This window comes from Sapajus apella, unplaced genomic scaffold (genome assembly GCF_009761245.1).
Source record: "Sapajus apella isolate SASKATOON/1434 unplaced genomic scaffold, GSC_monkey_1.0 scaffold24, whole genome shotgun sequence".
NCBI classification, from domain to species: domain Eukaryota; kingdom Metazoa; phylum Chordata; class Mammalia; order Primates; family Cebidae; genus Sapajus; species Sapajus apella.
The window spans coordinates 1,251,056-1,267,239 of NW_022436964.1; the positions used below are offsets into that span (position 1 = coordinate 1,251,056).

Sequence of the window (16,184 nt, forward strand, 5' to 3'; positions counted from 1 at the left end):
ATGGAGAGCCCCATGCCGCAGCCTGCCTGTCCTCTTTAATGGGATTCAAGCCTTTACAACTACACTCCCGTCTGCTTCCTTTCCACCCAACAGAGTGGGTCTCTAATTCCCAATTACAGAAGGGCCTGCGGGCACCTGTCCTTGTTATTGCTGAGTTTTGTTTGTTTGTCTTTTGTTTTTAATACTTGTGTCTCTATTTCCCTGAGGTATCAGGAAACAGGTTTAGGGTCTGTCAAGGTGAAGTTGGAAAATGGGAAGCCCCACTGGCTTAGAAATCACCCATCCCGAAGGTCAGGCCGCTGGGTAGAGTCAGTTGGCCCTTAGAAAAGTTCACCGAGTCATCACAGAGTCCAGTCCTAGGCTAGGTGAAGGCCTTCTATGTCTAGCCTCACAAATTTTGCAAAATTTACACATGACATATGCAAACTGATCCAGAGCTCAAATGACCCAGACCTCGATGGTGTGGGTTCTCAAATTTCAGCATGCATTGGAATCACCTGGAAAACGTGAAAATACAGATTGCTAACCCCCACCCTCGTAGTTTCTAATTTAGTAAATCGAAATAATTTGTAAGTCTAATGAGTTTTTAGGTGATGCTGATTGAGTTGGTCTGAAGTTCATTCTTAGAAACACTGCTTTAAAGAATAAAATTATGAGTAGATTGACACCCCTTCCCCCACCCCCTCATAGATTTAAAAAGGAATCTAGTCACCCTTCTTTGTCTCCAGACAGAGTCTCCACTGCTGGTCCGACCATATTTACCACACATCACCAAGTCTGAACTCCACGCCATTATGACCGCTGGGTTCTCTACAATTGCTGGAAGCGTCTTAGGTGCATACATTTCTTTTGGGGTAAGAATGTTTTGGAATTAACTTATGAAAACATCAACCTCTTCTTTCTTTGCTATTGTTATTTCTTTTCTTTTCCATTGCTGGTGGATAAAGAAGGCCAAAAGAGTGTCTTTTTTGCCATATGACAAAAGTTGCTTTGGCATTTGAACACAGAGACCTCAAGGAGTTTGGGGGCTTCATATTCCTGCTGCCTAAATGTGAGTTCTATCTGCAGAATAAAAATAGCAAAATGTAATCATATGATGAAGTTACTTTGGTTGAAAATTTAAAGTTGTTTTTAAAAAAAAAAAAAACACAATTGGCCGGGCATGGTGGCTCAAGCCTGTGATCCCAGCACTTTTGGGAGTCCGAGGCAGGCAGATCACAAGTTCGGGAGTTCATGACCATCCTGGCCAACATGATGAAACCCCGTCTCTACTGAAAATACAAAAATAAGCCAGGCGTGGTGTCATGCATCTCTAGTCCCAGCTACTCAGGAGGCTGAGGCAGGAGAATTGCTTGAACCTGGGAGGTGGAGGTTGCAGTGAGCCAAGGTCGCGCCACTGCACTCCAGCCTGGTTAGAGAGTGAGACTCCATCTCAAAACAAAACAAAACAAAACAACTATTAACATCAGTAAAGGTGATCTGAACTGGGAGTCGGTAAACTATGACCCATGGGCCAAATCCCAATTGCTCTTGTTTTGAGAAATGAATTATTAGAAAACAACTACTTCTATTCATTTGTCTACGGCAGCTTTCTTGCTATCATAAAGTTGAGTCATTGTGATCCACAAAGCCCACAATATTTATTCTCTGGCCCTTTACAGAAACAAAAACTTTCTGATCCCTGGTCTAGAGCAGTGATTATCAAATCTTTCTGCACATTAGAATCACCTGGGAGCTTTTAAATTCTCTAATGCCCAGGTCCATATCTCTGAGTAATTAAACCACGGTTCCTTGGGATGAGACCCAGTCATCAATATTTTTTAAAACTCCTCAGATTCTAATGCACAGCCAAGTTTTAGGGCTGGCAGTCTTCACTATAAGGCTAGAGAATGTTGTAACTGGTGCATGCCCCCCAACCCATGGAGCTTGCAAGCCGCCCATAGACACAATCCCCAATATTGAAACTGAATAACACAGCCCAGTCGCTATGTGACTCAGGAAACTAGGATTTCTTACAAGATAAGTGGGCTTCATTCTAGGTCTTCATCCAGGCCTTGGAGTGCCGGTTAGTAGAAAGAGGCAAGAAGAAATGGGCAAAGGACACCTGGGGAATGGGTAGCTTAACTGGATCATCTGAGGAATGGCATCTGCACTATAGAAATGCTGCCTGAAAATTTTCTGGGGGGAAAGGGAACGGGGAGGGAGGTGCTGATCCTGGAAATCTGAAAATATGTGGAAGAGAATCCAGAAACCATGTGAGGGTAGGTGGGGAGGGGAAAGAGGACCTTCGATGAAGAAAACAGAAGTCATGTACAGATTAAAGGCTTCTGGATCAATGAAGCTTGCATAAAGGCATAGAGGCCCTCAGGAGAGCAAAAGGAAGATGGAGAGAGGAGAATATACACATCTGCACATGAATCATGAGTCCCTTCTCCACTCCCCACCCACTATCTAAAAGGATATAATGAGGCCAGGTGTGGTGGCTCACACCTGTAATCCCAACACTTTGGGAGACCAAGACAGGCAGATCACCTGAAGTCCGGAGCTCAAGACCAGCCTGGCCAATGTAGCAAAACCCCGTCTCTACTAAAAAATACAAAAGTTAGCTGGGAATGATGGCGGGCGCCTGTAATCTCAGCTCCTCAAGAAGCTGAGGCAGGAGAATTGCTTGAACCTGGGCGGAAGTTGCAGTGAGACGAGATCATGCCACTGCACGCCAGCCTGGGTGACAGAGCAAGACTCGGTCTCAAAAAAAAAAAAGTTGTAATGACATATGTGATTTAGGGGCTCTCTGAACATTCAAAAGGGTAACAAGAGGCTGAGGAATCTTCCTTGAAAGTTTCCACAATACAGGATTAATTCTCTTCTGAAACGATCAGATTTTGGTTTCATGCTTCTCCCCAGGGATGTGGTCAACTAGCACGAATGTCTCCCTTCTCCCTCAGCCTCTCAAGGTGATGCCCTCGACTTGGCTCGCTGAGCTAGAGTGACTCTTCCAGACCTCCAAAGCAGCACTGTCTTCTGCCACCGAAGCAACCCCTGTCCCATCTCTTCCCCTGTGGGGCTCCTGGACCCTTCCTGTGAACACAAGAAAAAAGCTAACCCCAGGTCTGCCTTCTTTCTTCTGAAATTGCAGGTTCCATCCTCCCACTTGTTAACAGCATCAGTTATGTCGGCACCTGCATCATTGGCTGCTGCTAAACTCTTTTGGCCTGAGACAGAAAAACCTAAAATAACCCTCAAGAATGCCATGAAAATGGAAAGTGGGTAAGTGGGACACACTCCCCTAACTAATGACTGTCCAAGCTGGGGAAGGGGACTCCAAACTCGAAGTACAGCAAAAATTCAATAACTGGAAACCGCAGTGAATTATGGTATTAAAGTAAGTCCAAAGACTATTTAGACTTCACCAAAAAAAGTCTTTTTTTTTTTTCCTTTTTTTGAGACTTGCTCAAAAAAGACTTTTTAAAAGTTTCTCTGTGTTGCCCAGGCTGGAGTACAGTGATATGAACACGGCTTACTGTAGCCTCAACCTCCCAGGCTCAAGTTATCCTCCCACCTCAGCCTCCTAAATAGCTGAGACTACAGGCATGTGCCACCACATGCAGCTAATTTTTTTAAGTTTTTGTAGAAACAGGGTCTCACTATGTTGCCCAGGCTGATCCCCAGCTCCTGGGCTCAAGGGATCCTCCTGCCTCAGCCTCCCCAAGTGCTGGCACCTGGCTAAAATCTTGTTTAAATACTTGACATAAACCTCTCTAAATATGTAATATCAATACATTTCCATACCCGTTTGTTGTAGAGATATTTCATTATAAATATAGCAGTGTGTTTATTGAGCCTTGGTTTAGACAAAAAGCCATAGGGTGACCATTTCTGGAGGTTCCTCTTATAAGAAAGCTGGTTCCTTTTCTTTTGCTTTGTGAAAAAGGTAAAAAAAGAGTGGAAACAACTAAGGGACTTAGGATGTTCAAAAGTATTTTAATAAATAACAGAATTCATCAGCAACCAACACATGTCTGAGATTCTCCCTCACTTGTATATAGATGGAGTCAACCATGAATGAAAAAGCAAGCTGCCAGTGAACACAGTGTAATTCCACTTACAAAGTCACTCCGTGTACAGACTTGCACAGTGTTGTTTTTTTGTTGATGGTGGTTTTTTGAACAGGGTCTCACTCTGTTACCCAGGCTGAGCTCTAGTGATCCTCCCACCTCACCCCCTTGAGAAGCAGGGACTACAGGACCGGCTTATTTTTGTACTTTTTGTAGAGACGGCATTTAGCCATGTTGCCCAGACTGGTCTCAAACTCCTGGGCTCAAGCAATCCACCTGCCTTAGCCTCCCAAGGCGCTGGGATTATACGGTGTAAGCCACTGCACCTGAACACACAGTGTATTTTTTAGGGGTACAGACATGTAGAAAAAACAGTAAAGAAAGGGGATGATGATTAAATTTTAGGAAGATAGGTACCCCTGAGATTAGAGGGGGGATGGGATCAAAGAAGAACACACAGGGGCATTCAAAGTGATGGTGGCGTTCCATTTTTTAAATGAGGTGACAGATTTACAGTGTTCCTTGAATCATTAGTTTGTTGTTGTTTTTGAATCATTAATTTTTATGCCATTTATATTTTATAACTATTCTCTGGTAGCTACTTGTAACAAAAAATCATTTTTAACTTGTAATATTTTTATCATTTTCCAATTTTTTATTTCAAATGTCTCCAAATTTAAAAAATCATACAACAGTTACCCAGAGACACTGGAAGCTAAGGTAGGAGACCACTTACGCCCAGAAGCTCAAGCCAGCCTGTGCCAGGTAGCATGACCCCATCTTTTTTTTTTTTGAGACGGAGTTTCGCTCTTGTTACCCAGGCTGGAGTGCAATGGTGCGATCTCAGTTCACCACAACCTCTGCCTCCTGGGTTCAGGCAATTCTCCTGCCTCAGCCTCCTGAGTAGCGGGGATTACAGGCACGCGCCACCATGCCCAGCTAATTTTTTGTATTTTTAGTAGAGACGGGGTTTCACCATGTTGACCAGGATGGTCTCAATCTCTTAACCTCGTGATCCACCCGCCTTGGCCTTCCAAAGTGCTGGGATTACAGGCATGAGCCACCATGCCCGGCTGACCCCATGTCTTAAAAAAAAAAAAAAATTAGTCAAGCATGGTGGCACATACCTGTAGTCCTGGCTATTCAGGAGGCCGAGGAAGGAGGATCACTTCAGCCCAGGAGTTGGAGGCTGCAATGAGCTATGATTGCACCACTTTACTCCAGCCTATCTCTTTAAAGAACAAGACCCTATCTCTTTAAAGACAAAAACAAACACCGTTAAATACCCATATGTCCACTTTATGATTTCATGGGATTCAGGCGAGTATTTTGAACAAGGAAGGGGCCTGAGAGTTTGTCTCTTGTCTAAGCTCTGGCAATGCTACTTCTGCACCAGTGGTGTTTATCCCCTGGCATCTCCTTGGTAATTCTGGAATTGCTATTTCTTGATAAAGCGATTCAGGGAATCTTCTAGAAGCTGCATCGCAGGGAGCATCCTCCTCCATCTCTCTGGTGGCCAACATCGCTGTGAATCTGATCGCCTTCCTGGCCCTGCTGTCTTTTATGAATTCAGCCCTGTCCTGGTTCGGAAACATGTTTGACTACCCACAGCTGAGTTTTGAGGTATAATCATATCACAGCCCTGCCCTCTGTTTTGTTTCTGCCTATCTTTGTTTAAAAATAAAATAGGTTTGCCGGGCGCGGTGGCTCAAGCCTGTAATCCCAGCACTTTGGGAGGCCGAGGTGGGTGGATCACGAGGTCAAGAGATCGAGACCATCCTGGTCAACATGGTGAAACCCCGTCTCTACTGAAAATACAAAAAATTAGCTGGGCATGGTGGCACGTGCCTGTAATCCCCACTACTCAGGAGGCTGAGGCAGGAGAATTGCCTGAACCCAGGAGGCGGAGGTTGCGGTGAGCCGAGATCGCGCCATTGCACTCCAGCCTGGGTAACAAGAGTGAAACTCCATCTCAAAAAAATAAATAAATAAAATAAAATAGGTTTGTGGCCGGGTGCGGTGGCTCACGCCTATAATCCCAGCACTTTGGAAGGCCTAGGCGGGTGGATCACGAGGTCAAGAGATCGAGACCATCCTGGTCAACATGGTGAAACCCTGTCTCTACTAAAAATACAAAAAATTAGCTGAGCATCGTGGAGCACACCTGTAGTCCCAGGTACTTGGAGGTTGAGGCAGGAGAATTGCCTGAACCCAGGAGGCAGAGGTTGCAGTGCGCCGAGATTGCGCCATTGCACTCCAGCTCTTGTTACTCCAGGGTAACAAGAGCGAAACTCCATCTCAAAAAATAAAATAAAATAAAATAAAATCGGTTTGTAAACAGCCCACCCTAACTACCTCAGTGTAGAAGCTTCTCATGCATCCCCCACCTTCCCACCCCACCTTTCTCTGTCTCCTATCACCGTCCTTCCCTGCAAAGACAGTCCGTCTCTCTTGGCCCCTTCCCCAAAAATCCAGCTTACTTCAAATCACCCATTTCTAGTCCTGACTCCTGATGGGTAAAGATGGACAAGGGAAGAAGAGATTTCTGGCCTAAAAGAGACAGGGGGTCAGGAACAGTGTTGTCACCGAGGAGGGGGCAGAACTGAAAGCAAATCACTGTTCTAATCAAGTGTCTACTTTTGGTTTCTGTAGCTAATCTGCTCTTACATCTTCATGCCCTTTTCCTTCATGATGGGAGTGGAATGGCAGGACAGCTTTATGGTTGCCAGACTCATAGGTTATAAGACCTTCTTCAATGAATTTGTGGCTTATGAGCACCTCTCAAAATGGATCCACTTGAGGAAAGAAGGTGGACCCAAATTTCTGAATGGCGTGCAGCAATATCTATCAGTGAGTAAATATTTTAATTTCTCAGTGCATTTCTTCATCACATACCTACATTCATTGATTACTTATGCCTCTGTATGTCAAGCACTATGCCAGGTACCTGGGGTAGATCAGAGAGAAAAACAACCTAAAATCCATAGCTTGTAGAGCTCATAATGTACATAGCACTTCCTAATTTTCAGTTTTGTTGAATTAATCAGAGGGAGAGAGAGTGTGTGTGAGCGTGTAGACAGCGAGTGATTACACTGTGATCGTTTACTTTTGAGGACTGTGGACACAGACCCAGCGTCACATGAGCTGGGACTGCAATCAGTCAACCAAAATTTATTGAATGCCTTGTATGTGCAATGTGCTGAATACTGGGGCCATAGCACTGAGCAAGTCAGGGGCCCCTGCCCTCATAGTCTAGTGGCTGACAGTTTAGTGATCATTTAACGGATTAACGGATTCTGAGAAACTTTCTAAAAGTAATATCATGCCTGGACATCCTCGAAATATAGTGTAGCATCATCACGGCTCTCCAGGTGGATGAGGGAGAGAAAAGGCCCAGGGTCTGTGATCTGAAAGCCTTGAGACAAGCACCCATAATGACATCAGGACTTCAGGTCAATAGCCTGCAAGGAGGCATCCACATCTGCCAGGTCTTTGGTGGGATGAGGAACTCAGGTGAGGTCATGTTTGTAGTTGAGTTTCCAACTTTCTCCCCTAGAGAACACAATTGTCACACATGGAAACTCTTAAGAAAATGGTGAACATTCCTGAGCACCCCTAGAACTCATTGAAACAGTCCATTTGGAATTAATGTCCCAGGCATGTATTTGGTTTAAAAATGAAAGGGGAGGAAAAGCAGCCTGCTTAAGGTTCTAACTGAGTCTGTTCACCTACGAACAACACTACCATCCCTCTCAGCCTCCCAAAGACCAAACCTGCAGATTTACTCCCATATAGCACACCAACGTAACAGCCCACTCCTGGGGGGCACTGATTTGTATATTACAGCTGGGGCATTTTGACCCACACATCTAATATGAGCAGGGGCTCTGTAGATTTCCCTGTTCTCGCATGTTCATTCTTCAACTAATCTCCCAGTAAAGCTTGACCAATTATCCTCATTGTTTAGATGCCATCAAAACCAGTTTGTTTCCCTGCCAAAAGTAAACAATAGGCTAAATTAAGTGAAATGTTTTCTATCCCCAGTTGCCAGTTGCCAGGAGAGAATGATTTTGTTAATCAGCAAAGCGGGCTCTGCGTTCTGGCAGCACGAAGCAGTTTTGTGGAAAGGTTATTTCGAGGGTAGAGACAGAACAGTAGAGCTGATTGAGTTTGGGGGTGAGCCCAACCAAAGGCAGGCGCAGAGAGGACATTTGGAAACAGGAGCTCAGTGGCCTCTGCTATTGTTGAGTCACGATGTGAAGGGCATTTTGTTTCTCCAAATTTCTGATTTGCAATGAACAAAATGCAGATGAGTCCCAGCAATTTTTGCTCACAACCTAGAAGTGGCGGAGGTGTCCCAACAGTTTCTGGAAAAAGTGCCACAGAACAGAATGTACCATGCGAGTCCGCGAGGCAAAACCCCAGTGATAGCTACTGAATTATGCCCATGCGGACCCCCCTCTGAGATAAGAGGGAGCTACTCTGCAGTCCCCGTGCCCCTAGGATGAGCCCTTTATTCCATCACTTTCTCTTTCCTAAAGATAATACTTTGCCTGTTTGTATTCATTTGTTTACATGTAATACATGCCATAGCGTAGAATTCAAAAGGTCCAGAAAAAGATAAAGGAAAAAGTAAGTCATGCTTCTCATTTCTCTGGAGCTCTTCTCCGTGGAATGAATAATCACTGTTTTTAACCCTGTCATTTCCACTCAATAACATGTCTCGGGTACCTTTCCATATCAGCGCCCATGACATTGTATTCAATTGTATAGTACATCGTAATTCATCTTCACTAGTCCCTTGCTGAAAAAACTAGTCCCTTGTTTTTGTTTTTATTTTTGTTTTTTGCTATCAGAGATAGTGCTGTAACGACCCACCTGTACCTATGGCATCTTTGCCAGTGCAGTCACAAGGAGAGCTGTAAGGTGTGTTGTTAATATTTTCCTAGTGCGGTGCATCTCTACATCACATCATCTTGCACATTAAAACCCATCGTGGCCACATCTGTGTAGCCCCTTCCTACTCATCCCCGGAAAGGGGAAAGAGGAGTTTCAAGCCCTTGATGCCATCTTTCCCCCCACAATCTCTTAATAAGCGTGCCTGGTTTCAAAGCCGGCTGAACTAAATGAAAAGCAGTAGAAAAAAGTAGGGAACAAGGACAGCTTTTCCAGGAATGGTGGACTGCATACATACTTGAAATATTTTTTTTCCTGCCGGCTTTATGCGTGTTGATAGAAAATATCAACAAAGCAGAGTTCTCAGAAACCATGAGAGAAAAGAAGGGCCTCGGAATCAACAAAACTCTTACCATGCCCACTTGAATCTTGAATGAGTGTAGCATTGCTCGGTTTGTTCTTTGAACAAAATCACAGAGTTTTGAGGATATTGGAAAATTACTGCTTCAATCACGTGGGTACCTTTGTCAGATTGGGTATGCCTCTGGTGAACAACAGAGTCCTCAAACTGAGAAAAAATTGTCCGGCCTAAGCAGCATCTCTTGAGTCAGAGGGCCACACCCATGCTTTCATGAACTCATCTTCCATTCTCTCTCTGCCCTGTGAAAGGGCGTTCCCTCTCTCACTTCCAAGTGGGCATCCTGACATTCCCAAGGATGATCAGAACTGTGGTACACACACCATGGCCAGACTATCAGGAAGCTCCTATGATATCTGAGAATTTCCTTTTTACTAACATCATTATTTTTAAATTTTATCCTTTTCACTGAATTATAATTTATATACCAAATTAAGGGCTCAGTTTCCATGTCACCTGTATAACCACAACTATAATCAGGATATAGAATATCTCCATCACACCTTTTAAAAAAAAGTTTCCCTCATGGCCATTTGTAGTCAGCAACTCCACTCCCATCCCCACCCAAAGACCTACTCCCAGGCAACCAATATCCATTGTAAATTACTTTTGCATATTCTAGAATTTATTTTTTTATTTATTTTATTTTTTTTGAGACGGAGTCTCACTCTGTCACCCAGGCTATAGTGCAATGGTGCAACCTCGGCTCACTGCAATCTCTACCTCCCAGATTCAAGCAATTCATCTGCCTCAGCCTCCCGAGTACGTAGGATCATAGGCACATGCCATCATGCCTGGCTAATTTTTTTGTGTGTGCTTTTAGTAGAGACAGCGTTTCACCATGTTTGCCAGGATGGTCTTGAACTACTGACCTCAAGTGATCCACCTGCCTTGGCCTCCCAAAGTGCTGAGATTATAGGCATGAGCCACTGTGCCTGGCCCTAGAATTTCATATACATGTGCTCACTTAGCATTCATGTTGTTGCATGTATCTCCTTTTTATTGCAAAGCAGCATTTCATTTTATGGGTATCTACAATTTGTTTATCCATTTGCCTACTGAATGACATTCAGGTTGTTTCCAGCATGAGGCTATTTAATAAAGCTGCCATAAATATTTATGTACAATCTTTTTGTGGCATGTGTTTTTGTTTCTCCTAGAAAAATTCCTAGGTCATACAGTCAGTACATGTTAACTTAAGGAGAAATTTCCATACTGTTTTACAAAGAGACTGTGTCATTTTACATTCCCATCAGCAATGTGTAAGAGTTCTAGTCACTTCACATCCTTGTCAACACTTAGTATTGTCAATCTCTTAATTTTAGTGGAGGTATAGTAGTATCTCATTGTGGTTTTATTCTGCATTTCCCTGGTGATCAGTGATGTTGAACATCTTTTCATGTACTTATTGGTCATTTGCATGGCTTTTGTGAAGTATCCAAATCTCTATACATTTTTACTTACTTGGCTGTTTGTCTTCTTATTGAGTTATAACCGTTCTTTATAGAGTCTGAATAAGTTCTTCGTCAAGTAAATGTAATGTGAATATTTTCTGGGATCAGTTTTGAACCTCCAGCAACTAGTCCTGTCCCTGGCACACTATCACAGATGGCCAGGTCATATGGAATATTAGGATGTATTATTGACCAAGAAGCAGCATTTGTAGAAGCCAAGGTTACCAATCGTAAGCCCTTTGTAGAGAGTCACTGTGTCCACACAGCCCGCTTCCATCTTTCCACAAAATTCAAGGGGAGATGGTAAAAAGGGGCTGGGGAGTAATGGGTACTTGACACCACGGATTGAACATTTGTCAATATTGGATTTACGGTCAAAATGAAACCCAGTTGGATGTCAGATTTATTAGGCCAGGTCAGATTGTGTATACATACATATTTGTGCTTGCTTACAGATTCGTTCTGAGATAATCGCCACTTATGCTCTCTGTGGTTTTGCCAATATTGGTTCTCTAGGAATCGTGATCGGCGGACTCAGTAAGTGAAAAGAACATTCTTCAACAACACAGATGTGACATAGACATACTTGGATCCCCATTTTGCTCTGTAAAGTTATTCATGTCAGAAAAAAAACAAAGGGCTTTGCAACAGTCATGAGTCCTCTGGGGTCTGTTTTTTATCTCTACTCTGCAATGTAGTTTTCCCATGCACATTCAAGCTGACCTCAGAAAGAATTTCCTCAAACATATAGGTGCTTCTCCCAGCCCAGGGGTGACCTGTAGGCTTCACTTTGCATGCCAATGCTGATAGATTATGATGGGCACCTGGAAAAGGATGCTGAGAGCCATTGGAAGTCCAGCAGGAGAATGCTGTGATTTCTTAGTGGTGTCTGCCATGGGCATAGAAGTAGATGGTGACAGTTGAGTTGCCCATCATCTCCTTAGTCAATACCTCCTGCCACGCATTTGCCTTGCCATGCCCTCAATAAATAGCCCTTCGGATGAAACTTAGGAGTTGTTTCTTCTGTGGAGAATGAAAGCCTTTGAGCCTTTTGGCAAACAAGCCTCTTCCCTTCTTCCCACAGCAGAGAATTTCCCTATGTGTGGAGTTTATTACTAAGCCCTTGAATCTTGAATTTCCCGGCTATGGTAAAGAAAAACAAAAAGCCAGCTGACCTGAGAGCCCAGCTGCAGAACAATTTTCAGAGGCTAAGAGTTTTAATCACTACTTCAGCATTGATCTCATATCCCTCCCTCCATGTTTCCCAGCATCCATGGCTCCTTCCAGAAAGCATGACATCGCCTCGGGGGCAGTAAGAGCTCTGATTGCGGGGACTGTGGCCTGCTTCATGACAGCCTGCATCGCAGGTACTGCACCTTGTCCTTCACGTCCCGGTGCCCACAGGATGAATGGCAGCTTTCAGGACAGACAGCACCTCCAGCCTGCCTGTGCAGTGCACACCACCATAGAAAGCTGAGAGTCAGAGCTGCTCTTAGGCATATTGTAATGTTTAATGTGTGCAGTGTGGTGGAGAAGCTAAGAACGGAATGAGGGTTCAGTGACTTCCTTAATTAAGGTAATCCCAGCACATTGGGAGGCCAAGGCAGGCAGATCACCTGACATCAGGAGTTTGAGACCAGCCTGACCAACATGGCAAAACACCGACTCTACTAAAAATACAGAAATTTGCTGGGCAAAGCTGTAATCCCAGCTACTTGGAGGCTGAGGCATTTGAATCACTTGAATCTGGAAGGCAGAGGTTGCAGTGAGCCAAGATCACACCACTGCACACCAACCTGAGCAAAAGAGCAAGACTGTGTCTCAAAAATAAATAAATGCAACAAACAAATAAATGAAATTTAAAAAACAAATAAATGAAATAAAATAAATAAATAAAATAAAATACATGGGACTCTGTTCCGCTTCTAGGCATACTCTCCAGCACTCCTGTGGACATCAACTGCCATCATGTTTTAGAGAATGCTTTCAACTCCAGTTTCCCTGGAAACATGACCAAGGTGATATCTTGTTGCCAAAGTCTGTTGAGCAGGTATTGTATTCTTGTTTATAATTTCTTTATACTCCATTATTAACAATCAAATCAGACCTAAATGCCTTATCCACTTAATTTTAATTTTGTAAATCTATTGCATGCCAATGCCGATAGATTATGATGGGCACCTGGAGAAGGGTGCTGAGAGCCACTGGAAGCCCAGCGGGAGAATGCTGTGATTTCTTAGTGGTGTCTGCCATGGGCATAGAAGTAGTTGCCCATCATCTCCTTAGTCGATACCTCCTGCCACTCATTTGCCTTGCCATGCCCTCAACAAATAGCCCTTTGGATAAAACTTAGGATTTGTCTTTATAAAATGTATACATTTTATAAAATTAAGTGGATAAGGTATTTAGGTCTTCATGACTCTTCATAACTTTATCGCTCTATCTAAAACTAAGAACTTACGCAGTGGCATTTTGACTTTTCTCAGATAAGCCTAGCAACTATAATCCTAGCTCCTATAGTATTAGACTAGCAACTATAAATTAGGAAGTAAAATTCAACTATAATTAATGTGTATTAGGCACTTTGTATGAATTAACTCACTTAAACCTCTCAACCACTGTATAAGTTGGGCACTATCGCTTTTTTTTTTTTTTTTTTTTTTTTTTTTGCATTCCATAAAGTTAAGGTTTAGGGAAGCTATGTCTACTCCAGCAAAGTTAGTACAAGCACAAGTGAGATACAAAATTCAGGTCTATCTACCCACTAAGCCTATGCCCTTAGCTGCTGCCCTCTGCTGGCTGCCCTTCAAGGGGATCAAGGCTGCCCTGACAACAGGATGATTGTCTGTGGTGAACAAGAAACCACCAGTGACACATGACAGCCACCCCCACCCTGTACAGTGTCTATTTGCAAAATCAATGTTCCCAGCCAAGATGCCATCCTTATGTGCAAGTGTTTTATAAGGATTGATTCCATCTTTTCTTTGCTTGTCATGGAGGAAATAGGGAAAGTTCTTGAGAACACCCAGAATTTAGGAGCCAAAATGAATTCCCCAGTGCCTCTGTCCTTTAATCCACCCTAACTGGAATGTGAGTGAGAAAATCAGCTTCCTGGCCTGAACTCTACTGTTTCTGCCATGTATGGCTCATGTAACTGTTTGTTTCCACTTCCCACCAGCACTGTTGCAAAGGGTCCTGGTGAAGTCATCCCAGGAGGAAACTACAGCCTGTATTCTTTGAAGGGCTGCTGCACATTGTTGAATCCATCAACCTTTAACTGCAGTTGGATCCCTAATACATTTTGAGGTCAGCCACTTCCAATGGAACTCTAAATACAGATGTTGAATTTTCTACTTTGGAGAGAAAAAAAAAAAGCTATTGTCCACAGACAGATACTTCCATCATGGAATTAGCTTTAATTGCAAGGAATGAAGAAAAACAAGAGTGGACCTTCAGAGCTACAACATCTTCCTCCTCCCCTTCCCTCCCCACAAGCCCCTTCCCCCTGAGAACTGCTATGATGTCCCAAAGTGAGGTGCTGTTGTTTCTAGTCTCAGTAGTATTTTCTGACTTTAATGTTTCCAAGGCATTTCACCAGAATACAGGTATAAATGGCAGCTTGCAACAACTGGGCTCTGACTCACCCACACCCACTTAGTGTCCACTAAGTAGTCCAGGGTGACTCAGTTTAAGCACATCTCTGGTGAGGTCACTCTGCATTCACTTTGGCTTACCAGAAATAGCCTGAACTTGAATCTCACATAAGGGAAAACTAGTCATCAATCACCTACTCACTGGCTACCCTCAGGAAGTCCTGCAGAAATCAAGAATCCTTGAGGAAAACATGTGGACCATATCAAAACAGGGTTTAAATCCATTCTGCTTAAGAGTTCTATCAGTCAGCTTAAGCATAGATTCATGCTGCAGTAGCAAGCAACCCAAAAACCTCAGTGGCTTACAGATTTATTTTTTACTCTCGCGTGTTTGTAATGATGCATGTTGGCTGTAATCCATGTTGTTTCAGGGCCCAGTCTAAAAGAGCAGCCTCTAAGGGGGGCATGTTGGTCTTAAGAGGGAAAAGAAAGGTGGGGACCATAAGATGGCTCTTTCATCTTCCACTAGGAAATGATACCCTTCACTTCCATGACATTCCATTGGCCAAAATAAGTCGGGTGACAGGTACGATGTCAGTCGCCACAGATAAATGATCCTGTCATAGGAAGGGATAGTGAATATTTTGCAGAAGTAATATGATACACCACAAGGGTATATGATATCTATGTCTCCCTTCAAGGAGCCATCCTATTGTAGGACATAACGGTAGGCCCTTTTACATGCACATTTGGTAATGTATTCCTGATAACAAAGCAGCTACTTTTCAATCAAAAAGCCATGTAAGAATCAGTTGAGGGAAAAAAAATAAGTCCTCGTTGAGCTCTGAAAACCTTGCATTGATAATTCCATTGACCAAGAAGACATCTATATCAAACTTGAAGAATGGGTGTCAGTGTCTAAGAAGAAAATTCCAGAGACAGTGGTGGTGTGTTCTTTAATGAAATGCCCATCACCACTGCTCTTAATAGCATAAAGACCACATGCTATGAGAAACCACAAACATCAATTACTAAGTCAAGAAACAGACTCTGAATGTGAAAAAGGTTTTGAAAAATACCTTAAGTAATTTATTTTGTTTATATTTTTCCTTCTGTTTGTGTACAAGGGTAATTTAAAAGAAAAATATATGTGTAAATAGGTGGGGTTTGTGTGTTATGTTTTTTGTGGTGGTGAAGGAGGAGACTAAATGCCCAGAGGACTGTTTGTCCCTGAAGTATGATATACTAAAATATTTCTCATTATTATTTGTATAAATTTTCTTTGGAACTCAGTGTTGCCTTGCAGTCTTCAGACGTTATTTTAATAAAATATATTTGCACATTTTCCCCCCATTCTCAATGTTTGGTGTCCTGATTCATTATAGCCCATGGAATGTTAGGTATACATATTATACCATTCCTCTGTGGACATGCATTTACTTTGTTTACAGGTTTTGGTTTGGGGGTTTTCTTTTTCCTACTTTGGACAGTGCATGTACATTTACTTTGCATGCTGGTACTTTTTTTTTCTATAGCAATGGTGTCTGAAAGACATGCAAGTCACATGTAATTTAAGATCTAGTAGACACGCTAAAAAAGTAAACAGGTAAATTTAATTTTAATAATATATTTAACCCAATATATGGGAGACATTTCAGTGAGATATTTTTCATTCATATCAAACTAAGTCTCAGTCTGGTTTGCATAGCTCCGTTGAGACACTAAAGTTTTACTGATAATCCATGTTTAGATTTCATAAAATCTAAAT

At 42.9% G+C, this 16,184-nt stretch overlaps 1 protein-coding gene across 1 annotated transcript in view; it reads left to right on the forward strand.

The window, feature by feature from the left end:
* The window catches only part of SLC28A3 (solute carrier family 28 member 3), a 65,629-nt gene extending 49,860 nt beyond the window's left edge, over positions 1–15,769 (forward strand). Inside the window, exons 11-18 of the mRNA XM_032290810.1 lie at positions 729–854; positions 3,137–3,267; positions 5,510–5,678; positions 6,708–6,905; positions 11,279–11,360; positions 12,092–12,190; positions 12,753–12,873; positions 14,002–15,769. Coding sequence (XP_032146701.1) covers positions 729–854; positions 3,137–3,267; positions 5,510–5,678; positions 6,708–6,905; positions 11,279–11,360; positions 12,092–12,190; positions 12,753–12,873; positions 14,002–14,128 — 1,053 coding nt within the window. The 3' untranslated portion in view covers positions 14,129–15,769. The remainder of the gene's footprint in view (positions 1–728; positions 855–3,136; positions 3,268–5,509; positions 5,679–6,707; positions 6,906–11,278; positions 11,361–12,091; positions 12,191–12,752; positions 12,874–14,001) is intronic.
* The last annotated feature ends 415 nt before the right edge of the window (positions 15,770–16,184 follow it).